The sequence below is a fragment of the Phodopus roborovskii genome, unplaced genomic scaffold, assembly GCF_943737965.1.
Source record: "Phodopus roborovskii unplaced genomic scaffold, PHOROB, whole genome shotgun sequence".
Taxonomy (NCBI): domain Eukaryota; kingdom Metazoa; phylum Chordata; class Mammalia; order Rodentia; family Cricetidae; genus Phodopus; species Phodopus roborovskii.
Window position 1 is genome coordinate 7,561,947 of NW_026126482.1, and position 11,558 is coordinate 7,573,504.

General features: G+C 45.3%; 1 protein-coding gene across 1 annotated transcript; it reads right to left on the reverse strand.

The window, feature by feature from the left end:
* Positions 1–281: 281 nt before the first annotated feature.
* Camlg (calcium modulating ligand) lies at positions 282–8,216 on the reverse strand. The gene is made up of 4 exons (XM_051194205.1): positions 8,029–8,216; positions 6,053–6,513; positions 3,860–3,925; positions 282–832 (listed from the first exon to the last, which is right to left on the reverse strand). Exons 1-4 carry the CDS (start codon positions 8,192–8,194, stop codon positions 641–643), a joined length of 885 nt encoding a protein of 294 aa, XP_051050162.1. The 5' UTR covers positions 8,195–8,216; the 3' UTR covers positions 282–640.
* Positions 8,217–11,558: the final 3,342 nt, after the last annotated feature.

Sequence of the window (11,558 nt, forward strand, 5' to 3'; positions counted from 1 at the left end):
AATGTAAACTTTTTAAAAAGCACTGACTTGTGTTAACTCCCCATCACCACTTAGATGTCAGATCCGACACTAGGTGAGCATTCTGTCACTGAGCTACACTGTCACCACATGTATGAGCTTTAACTGTTTCTTTACTGTTTGTACACTAACTCAAGAACAGGTAAGGATGGCTACTTCCTTCAGGCCCTGTGTTATAAGTTTTTTAAAATAAAATATGCAGACTAAGCATCAGGCAATTCAATTCTATTCTCTTTATTTTTAGGATGTTTTCATTTCTCAGGGCAGAATGAAAGATAATACAAAGTGCAGTCCTTTAGGCAGGCTGAGACCATGGTTATCTATTCCCCTAAAAGTACTATCCCTGTCCCACAAGAGGGGTTACAAATCTCAGAACTTAGGTGAAAGGTGTAAGACTGGATTTCTAATTAAACAAGAAAAATCGGTAATGACATTGTCCCTCTATTTGGTTACGCATACCAGTATTGATACAAATTCAACCCTTTTAAATCAGGGAAGCTAATAAATTGGTTTTCTGTAAAGTAAAAGGAAAGGTATAAACCAAGTTGCCCCCTTTAGAGACACTGCATTGTAGAAGTGAAATTGTTTTCGCTTTGTAAACCTGTTCTTGAGTTCTTCGTGTTCAGGGTACTTCCGAACCCCAATAATCAAGGAGTTCATGACAAAAAATAAAGGTGAAAAAGTAGACACAGAGGTCGGTGAAGACTTCCCCCATTTTGCTATAGGTCTCCATGGACCGATTGATCACTTCAGCAGGTATTCCAGACAGCAACAGCGCAGCTGTCAGCACTGTGGTCTTTATCTTCTTCTCTCCCTGCACCAAGAAAACGACAAGTTAGCAGTATGCGCTCACCATGTGCTCCACACAAACACGATCGGTGCTGCTGTCTGTCCTCGCTGCTTTCAAAACTGCTGTGAGGTGCCAAAACAACACACCAACATACGCTGAGCATAAAATAGGTAAATCAGCAAATTACTAGGCAGGAGCAGACAACATGACCGCTCCAAGTTTTATAACTGTGCCATTTTGCCCAGACTTGGTGGTCTACACTTGGGAGGCAGAGGCAAGCAGATCCCAGAGCTTGGGATCAGTTTAGTATCATAGTGAGTTCTAGGACAGCTAAGGCTCTGTAGAGAAACCCTGTACCCCAAATAAACAAACAAATAAGTAAATAAAATAACTGTGTCTTTTTGGAAGCAATACATAAGTAACAACTTTAGATACACATAACAACACAAGATAAGAAACAAGAAAACTATTACTAGTCAGGATATAAATACCTGCCACACAAATGGCCTGATAATAGGGACTCACCTGGCTTAGCGACTGCTCTGGTGTCTGGTGTAAACACAACACAAGGAAGTTCTAATGCCCAGCACAACACCACAGACAACAAGGTCTAAGGAAGGATTTCAGAGTAGGGAGAAAACCAGCCTTTACGGATGGGCAGGATCATGTCAGGGGCAGAGCAGAAATCTATTGTAAGCTGAGTTCCATGACAACAAAAGCCAGAAGCAGAAGAATGGTAGGCGTGTCATTGCAAAACCACAGGGACATTCTACAGGACCCTGACTGCTGCGAGCAAGGGAAGCGGACACTGCCATCCACGTGATGGGTGTCATTAAACAGTTCAGAACACTTCTAGGGGAAGAGAACGTTTATTTCTTAACTTTCTTGTCTCGTTTTAAAATGGCTTTGAGGCAGGGTGTCATGCATGATCCCAGACTGGCCTCAAACTGGCGACACATACATCTAAGACTTACTGATCCTAACTCCCATTTCCTGATGGCAGGAAGCAGAGGCATGTGCGCCCATGCCCAGATCATGTGGTGGTGAGGCTCAAACCCGGTGTCCACAGAGGCTACAGGACACATCTAGTGTCACTAAGTATCCACTCACGACTCAGCAATTTTAAAGACATAAAAAGCTATATGGTAAACTAATAGAACTGAAAGCTTAAGTTCACAAAAAGACGCATGTAAGAATATTCTTAGCAGGGTTAATCATAATACACCACGTTTGGAGATAGCAAAAGATTCCCTAGCAACAGGAGATTATATAAATAAATAAATACAGTCATACAATAAAATATTGTGCAGACATGGTCCAGTGCTTAGAAGACTTTACTGCTCTTGCAGAGAATCTGAGCTCCATTACCAGCATGTCTACTGGGTGGCTCACACACACCTGTAATTCCAGCTAAAGAGGAACCTTCTTCTAATACAATCACTCACTTGTGTGTTTGAGCACACATAAAATACACACACGCACACACAATTTAAAGCAATAAAAATAAAACTTTGAAAGACAAAGGAGACTGAGCTACAGATATGCCATTTTTTGAAGAAAAAAAAAAAACTTGACTCAAACTTTGATCATATGTTGGATGTAGCATCTGTCTGTAATCCCAGGAAGCTGAGGCAGGAAAACAGAGTTCGAGGCTGGTCTTAAACTCATATCAAGAATCAGATGCATTCAATCACAAATAACATAATTTTTTACTTATGTATTTGAGACAGGGCTTCAGCGTGTAGCCCAGGCTAGCCTAAACCCATGCTCCTCTGACTTTACTTTCTGAGTGACAGGTTCACCTGCAAGCATCAGCCTGGCCTACAAGGACATTTGCCTGTGATGTCACGCCAGCCAAGCTCAGGGAGATGATGTGGACATCCGTGGTCAAGCAGACCAGGAGAACGTCAGCTCTCAACATTATTCTGCTCCACAGCTGTTGTCAAATATTTCTCACTTTCAATGTGAAAGTGAATTGCTATCATGTGTCCAAAAGGAGGCAAAGAAAAATAATCAAATTCACTACTTCCTTAGCAACAGAATGAATTATGAAATTTGCAGCAAATCTGAGGATCAGCCTTGGCAAGGGAGCCACTTTGAATGTTTTCATTACATTGATTGACTGATTGATTGACTGACTATGTATGGCTGTGAGGTCAGAGGGCATCTCGCATGGACAGGCAATTCTCTGCTCCTCCATGCCAGTCCTAGCAATCAAACTCAAGGCAGCTTGGTGGGAATCATCTTTACCTGCTAAGCCCTCTTGCTGGCCCTAACCCTGACTCATATTGAGTGTAACTGATGTTTCCCTTAAGTTCTATTTGTTCTTTTTCCAATAAAAAATTATTTTTATTTTTTATCATATACATGAGTCTGTGTCTGTGTGTAGGTTTGTACACGTGAATGCAGGTACCCACAGTGGCCAGCGAGTTGGATCCCACTGAAGCTGGAATTACTGGCAATTATAAACCACCTGATATGGACACTGGGCATCAAACCTGAGTCCTCGGGAGCAGTGAGTGTGAGTGTGTGTGTGTGTGTGTGTGTGTGTGTGTTAACCACAGAACCATCATCTTCCCAGTTAACCACCGAACCATCTTCCCAGAACTTAATTTTTTGTTTGTTTCTTTGTTTTGTTTTGTTTTTTTGAGACAGGGTTTCTCTGTGGCTTTGAGCCTGTCCTGGAACTCACTCTGTAGACCAGACTGGGCTCCAACTCACAGAGATCCACCTGCCTCTGTCTCCTGAGCACTGGGATTAAAGGTGTGCACTCACTACAAGTTTGACAACCTGAGTTTGATCTCTGGAAGCCAGGCCAGGAGAGAACCAACTCCTGAAATTTGTCCTGACTCCCACAAAAGTACATCCACACTCACATGTCATACACACGTATATGCATGCACACACAGATAAAGTATATTGTTAACAATTACACACTCATGTGTCATACATACGCATGTACATGCACACACAGATAAAGTAGATTGCTAACAATTACTTAGTCATGAGTCAACCTAAACATATCATAATTTAAAAAAGACTTAAATTTACCTTGGGAAAATATTTGTATAGTCCCATGTACGCAAGTTGCAAAGTAAGAAATGGAGCGAATATAGACTGTGAAGACAAAAAACAAAATTAAGTATTTCCAATGGAATCATTGGTATCAAAATAAGTAAAAAAAAAAAAAAAAAAAAAAAGCCATAAATTCCAAACAAAACATTACAGGAAAATATTCAATGCAGTGGCTAAAAGTATTCTTGTTTGTATAGAAGAGTAAGAGAAATAAAGTGTCACTCTCTAACCATAAAACACGTTCCTCCAGTCACATGATTCCTTCAGTGTTCCTCCTCCCCTAATGTCTTCTCTCGTACAAACCTGTGTTTTCTTTTTATGAGACAGCTTCACTATTAGAGATTTACTATGTAGAGGCTATCCTTGAACTCATGACCCTGCCACTTCAGACTTTAGAGTGCTAGCATAACAGCCTGCACAACCATACCAGTCCAGACCTAGGGAGTGAATGCGCAGCAACATCTCCCTCACCCAGAGGACGTTAAGAAGCAGCTAAAGGCAGCACAGGAAGTCCAGCACTGGGCAGGCATTCACTGACAGAGAGCAGGCTGGCCTCAAACTCACAGGGATCCACTTGCCTCCGCCTCCCAAGTGCAACATTACCCAGCGGACAGACTATTCTAAAAAGTCTGGCAGGATGACATCGCCAACAAAATGGAAAAGATCGGAAATGGCACTTAATTTGCATAACCATTTCTAAGATGTAGAAGGTTATGAAGGGGTGAAAGAACAAGAAACAACTGATCACGTGACAACCCAAACAACAAAAACCCTCACATACGAATGAGCAATGGGCTGGAAGAGCACTCGCTGCTCCTGTAGAGATTCCACTCCAGGGCCCGCGTGGTGGCTCCCAAACAGCTGTAACTCTGGTCCTAGGGGCTCAGTCACCCTCTTGTGACTCTGCAGGTACCAGGTATACTCATAACAGGCACCCACATAGCAGCTCACAACTGTCTGCAACTCCAAGATCTGACACCCTCACACATACATGCAGGCAAAACACCAATGTGCATAGAATAAAAATACATCAATTATTTTTAAATTTGCACAAAACCAGTTTGTGGTTTTTGTCGTTATTGGTGATTTTTTGTTTGTTTTTTCAAGATAGGGTTTCTGTGTAGCCCTGGCTGTTCTGAAACTCACTCTGTAGACCAGGCTGACGTAGAACTCAGGAGATCCACCTGCTTCTGCCTCTCTAGTACCAGGATTAAAGGCATGCTCCACCTTGCCTAGCTGCGTAAAAATAGATTTTAAAACCTGTTTCATCCAATGATGTAGATCTTAGTTGTCTGAAAATTTATGTATGCACCTGGCACATAGTATGTATTCCTAAACTGTCTTCTGAATGCACCTACTTCAAGTCAAGACACTGGGAGGCTGGGGCCAGTGGGTAAGAGCACACAGGTTCAGTTCCCAGCACCCACATGGTGGCTCACGACCGCCATGACTTCAGTTCCAGAGAATGTGGCTCCCTTTTCTGGCTTGTGCAGGCACCAAGCATGCACATGGTGTACACACACACACACACACACACACACACACACACACACACACACACACACACACGGAGGCAAGACTCAACAATAAATCCATAATAAACTTCCAAAAACAGTAATTGAAATCACAACACTGAACTATGGCCTGTGCCTTCTGCACTCTTCTATATCCCATAATGCACAGCTATTCCACAGTTTGTAATGTCAACACCACTTCCAAACTGTAGACAACTACCGACACGAAGGCCCACAGGAACTGTATTTTAATGTCTCAAGTTACCTGGAAAATTACCAACTAATAAACAGTACATACAGGCACCTGGACTTTTGGTATAGGATGGAACGGCCTGGATCTCACCCCACCTGTCAGTTGCTGTGTGACCTTGGGTAAAGTCCGAGTCTTCATTCATTCACGGGTTCAAACAACACGGAGTGCATAAGACGGAGCTTCACTGAATTAATGTAAGGGAAGCACTTAATATGGTGCCTGGTATGCGGACAGACTTTAGTAATTACTACTAATAGGCTCTCATTCTGTAACTCGGTTAAATAACAGGATTTATAATACACTTTCAATAGCCCCCAGAGGTCTGGTAAAGCTGGCAAGAAATCCCTGTTTTTATAATCCAACTTGCTTTTTGTAGTTAATAACTTGCAGCTCTTATCTTACCAAATATTTGCAGACAAAAGCTCTGACAGCAAGAGCAAGAAGAGCACACCCCACCAATCTGAACACTCGAAACGAGTCGAATTCTTCTGCTGCGCTTCCGTCCTCCTGGCCCGGCTTCTCGCTGATGAGCTGTTTGCGCAGTTTCATGGCTTCTTCAAATCTGGAAAGGTACTGTTCCAGGCCGTGGGGAGAAGCCCTCTGGGCGCCGCCTGCGGTCAGGTCAGCTCTGCTCCGCTGCCGGAGCTCCACACCTTCCTGACTACTGCACTCTGGTGGCTGAAGGAATGAGTCCAGGTTGTCGCCCAGCTGGGTACCCTTAACTTCTGCCACACCACTGGGCTGGTCAGCTGTCCCACTGCTGACTGAGTCACCGAGCACTACCCTCTTTGAAACTGAAGGAACACCGAGGGAGTTCAGTTTGTCACTGTCCTGGGGCTTTGATTTTGTTTGATTTTCTTCTTCTGAGGGGGGAAAAAAATGAAAGCCTTGTGTGTTACAATACTCACAGACATCTTAAACATTAATACTCAAAAATACACTGCTAGAAGCTGGCGTCTGAATCAAAACAAATACTGACGACTCTGCCTTCAGAAAACAAAACTAGCTTTCTTCTTACGGTTAAAACGTACCACCCTAAAAGGGAATTCTGGCAGAGGAAAGCATTCAACCTCTGTGGATAGGAAATACAACTGCGAAGCAAGCAATCAAAGTTTGTAAGAGATTGGGGCAAGGAAGAAAGGCCAACTCTTTCACAGATAAAATATCCCATAGATATGTGACTGAATTTCTTGCACCAGTTGATATGGATAAAACTACAAAATCGCTCAGGTTTCTATCTTACAGTTACATTTCTGAGTCCAGAGTGCTGTGTGCATAGGGTGTGGCATACCTACAGCCACTGTTGCCACCCTTGGGCAGCCATGAGCAGGCACTTTTAGGATGCTGTTCTGGGTTTTAAAAAGAGATCTCTAAAAAAAAAAGTGATAAAATTTGTAAAGCGAAGGAATAGTACAAGAAAGTACCTCCTGAAAGACAAACATCAATACTCTAAGAATATCTTCAGAGCGATCATTACAGAAAGTGTTTCTTGTACTGTTTTTAGATGATTTGGAAATGGTACCCATACCTCTCGATTGTATTGTCTAGAAGTTTCAGAACTACATCACTAACGCCTCATAGGAATGTCAAGAGTTCTACAGAGCTTGCAACAGAGCTAATTACTGCAGGAAATGCTCAAGTAGGAACTTAGAGAAGTCAAGTATAGTCACATTCAATTGTGTTCATAAGAAAACAACGTACTGGACCCAACTTTGCATGAACGATGAGAGGGGTAAATGCAGTTACTGAAATGAGTGATGTAATCTCAGCTAATGAAAGGAAACCGCAGTGGGTACATTACCTCTTCAGGGCAGGCCTATAAAGAACGTCCACTCACACATAATCACCTCTCCTAGAAGATCCATGAGTGCAGCCACCAAGGCATGACCATAGGGGCCCTGATCCACAGAGGATGCACCAGCCAATAGTTGAGTAATGACCAACTGGTGTGGGTGCACAAGAGTTACAGAGCAAAGGGCAAAATACGCAGGCGTCAGGGGAGGAACTGGGAAGAAAAGCATTTGGAGCAGCTGGGGAGCAGTGGGATGAGAAGTACGGGGATAAAATACGTAGCCGTCAAGAAGGGCGAGGAATAGGGGATAAAGGGGCTGTCACTGATAACTGGACACGGAGAATCAGGGACGCGGGCTTTGTGGCCAGGGTGGAGACAATCTCGGGGCGAGGATCCAGAAAATAGGAAGCAATAGGGAACGTCCTGGGGTGAAGTGACGATATCATACGGCTCGTCACCTAGGGGGCGGGGACCGAGTACTACCAGGGTGCATTTTTGGGTCAGAAGGTTTGCGGGCTGGAGGGGGCAGAAGCATCTTGAAGATTCAAAGGGGTGAGCGGGAGACGGGAAAGCGAGGCTCTCTCACCCGCGCCGCTCCCGGGCCTGTGAAAGCCCATGATGCGGTTGATGCGCTGCTCGGAGTTCATGAGCAGCTTTCTCCTCCGCAGCTCCGCTCGACGCTGGGAAGCCGACAGGCCCGAGGGGGCGGCGGGCCTGTCCCCGCCGTCGGTGGACACAGTCACCGGCTCCATGCTTCCCCCACAGGCTGGAGCGGGTGGCGCCCGGGCGAGGGTGACTTAAGGAAGGGCCCGGAGCTGCGTCCCACTCCCACCGTGGCCCCGCCCCGGGGCGGGGCCTGGGGAGTGAGCATGCGTCCACGGCCTCCGGGACGCCACGTTGAGTGAGGGCATCCCGGGTGCAAGGCGTCTCCCGACCTAGGTTGGCAGTTCCCTGGGTCCTCACCACCGGGTCACCTCTCAGGCGCTCCGAGGCTCTCGAAGAGACCGACGCCCTCCTGGTTGGTGGAATGCCAATGAGGCACAGGCCCGTTTTACCCTCTGCCAGGAAGCAAGATGGACGTTGCAGCGACAGGCGCTTGTTACCGGTCTTAAGCGTAATTGCGGGTGCGACGCTCTCCGGGAGCGTAGCCCTGGGATTGGGTGGTGGGTGGTGGCGGTCGTGGTTCTGCCGGGCTCTCCCGGTCGTTCCCTGCCTGTCCTTACGCTCCTCACTTGCAGTCATACCGCATGCTCACAAGTCCTCGTAGACTTTGTAGGGAGGAACCTGCAGCACGCACTGGCAGCTTGTTCTGATGCGTACACGTGTTACTAATAGCTGTTTGTTGATGCCGGAGTGCAAAGAGTTAAAACCGATCGCTATTAACCAGGCTTAGTATTTCGGGAAGTGTGAGCTTGTGCTCTTAACTTTAACCGTTTCGTTCCCTGTTAAACGTTTTTCCTGCCAGTTTGACATGGGGTGTTAGGTCGGCTTTTTAAAAAGATTCTCGCCCTCGATGCTCTCGGATCTTTGGCCGTTAGAATAAAGCACACCTCGCCACCAAGTGCCTTCTGTTCTCCCATAGGTGAAGAGAGCCGACACCCTGGTGAAATGCCGGGAAGCAGCAGGTTCGTTTTATACCGATGCTAGGAAGCACAATGGAACTTGCAAAGGCAGGCATTTGTTGCCAGAAACTTGTCCCCTTGGGGCGGGACGGCGGGGGGAGGGGGAAGGGGTAGAGACAAGGCTTCTCCCTGTAACAGCCCCGGCTGTCCTAGAACTCGCTCTGTAGACCAGGCTGGCCTTGAACTCAGAGATCCACCTGCTTCTACTTCCTGAGTACTGAGACTTGAGCCAACACCACCCAGCAACTCTCTCTCTCTCTCTCATATATATTTCCCTCTCTCCTCCCTCCTCTCTCCCTCTCTGAGCAGGTTGTACAATGGTACACTGTATATTGAGATATATTGTCTCAATATAAGATAAAAATAAAAGTTAAAAGACAGACACACACCCCAAAAATCAAAACAGAGCGTGCTGTTTATCTAAATTTTCTTGTCATACCATACTTGCAAATGTCAGAATGACCAAGGAACCTAACTGGCTCCTACTACCCAAAGGTAGAACAATTTAAACAGAAAAAATGAATTAATTCTGGGCAGTAGTGGCAAAGGGCTTTACCCCCAACACTCGGGAGGCAGAAGCAGGTGAATTTCTGTGAGTTCAAAGACAGCCTGGTCTACAGAGTGAGTTCCAGGACAGCCAGGGCTACACAGAGAAACCCTGCCTCAAAAAACTAAGAAGAGGAGAAGGGGGGAGGGAGGAAAGAGAGAGAGAGGGAGAGAGACGAAAAAGAAAGAAAAATGAAAATGGATACTGGAAATAGGCTGGGGGAGTTCACATCTGGGACTACAACCCTGGCAAATGCAGGTGGCTGGGCTGGAGAGATGTTGTGGTGCCAGAAGCCTTTTAAACCCAGCAACAGGAGTAAAAAAAAAAAAAAAGGCGGGTACATCTGTATGAATTGCTGCCTTGCTGCCAGCATGGTGCAGCTTGTGAATTCTGGGCCAGCTGGGGCTGCACACTGAGACCTGTTTCAAATGAGTCTGGAAAGGTGACCCAGCTACGAGTACTGGCTGCCCTTCCAGAGTATCTAAACAAGTTTCATTCCATGTCAGCTAACAACTGTCTGAACTCCATTCCCACAGGACCCATTGCCCTCTTCTGATCAATGTGGGTAATCATGCGCACAATGCATAGATATGCAGGCAAAACACCCTTACATGTAAATAAGAAATTTTTAAAAAATAAGCAATAGCAAAATAAACAAACGAAAACCCTGATAAGTGATAAATCTTAAGGTTATATCTTGATTATTTTTAAAACTATATTTAAAGTTATATCTGTGTATCCTTGTGACTTAATTATATCATTTACATAGAACCAAGTTGGCACAAGCATTCATGAATGAACTACAACAAGCTAATAGTATTTCTAGGGGATATCCAGACGATGCAAGCACATAGTAAGTATTAACTGGCCTTGCTTAGCTGAGTGTCATCTGTCACCCTGATGAACATGGGCTGACTGTGCGTGGGTACAGCAGATCCTTGGGAGGCAATGGAAATGTTTTAAAGTTGGATTGTGTGGCTTCAGTACAGACCTGGTCCCTCTTGTGAAGCAGCAGCTGAGGGAATTTCCTAGTGCTCACCATGGCCAGTGAAAAACCCAAGCCTGAGCACAACAACAAAAAGAATATAATTTACCCTTGGGAGGCAGAGGCAGGCAAATCTCTGAGTTTGAGATCAGCCTAGTCTTCAGACTGAATTCCAGGACAGTCAGGGCTAAGAAGAGAGAACCTGTTCCACCACCATCACCACCACCACCACCACCACCAACAACAACAACAACAGCAGCAGCAGCAGCTGAATGGGGACTGAAGAGATGGCTCAATGGTAAAGAGCATTTGTTGCTTTTTCAGGGAACGACAGTTCCCTGAACATCCACATCATGGCAGCTCAAAACCATTTATAAATTTGTAACTCCGGTTCCAGAGGCTCTGATGTTCTCTCCCAGACTCTGTATAAACTGCACGCACGTAATGAACATAAATACATCCAGGTAAAACACCCAACACACACACACACACACACACACACACACACACACTCAGCTGAATGGGCATGCTACTTAAGAAGGGTGATGTTTTCAAGACCCTATCCCCATACCATAACCCATCTGACATTAGCCAAAACAACTGTGGTGGTTTGAATAAGAATGTTCCCCACAGGCTCATATGTTATGCTTAGTCACCAGGGAGTGCCCTATTTGAAAAGGATTAGGAGGTGTTAAAGGGACTCTAGCCTACCCAAGCATGGCAAACATGGTTCTGGCGGGCCTTGCCCTTCTCCTCCATTCCCTCTGCTGTAGCTGGAATTTTCTCTAGGTCCTCCAAGCACCTCCCAAATAAAGACACAGAGGGCTGGAGAGAGATGGCTCAGTAGTTAAGAGCACTGGTTATCTCACAACCATCTATAATGGTATCTGGTGCCCTCTTCTGGCGAGAAGATATATATATGCAGGCAGAACACTGTATACATAATAAATAAGTCTTAAAAA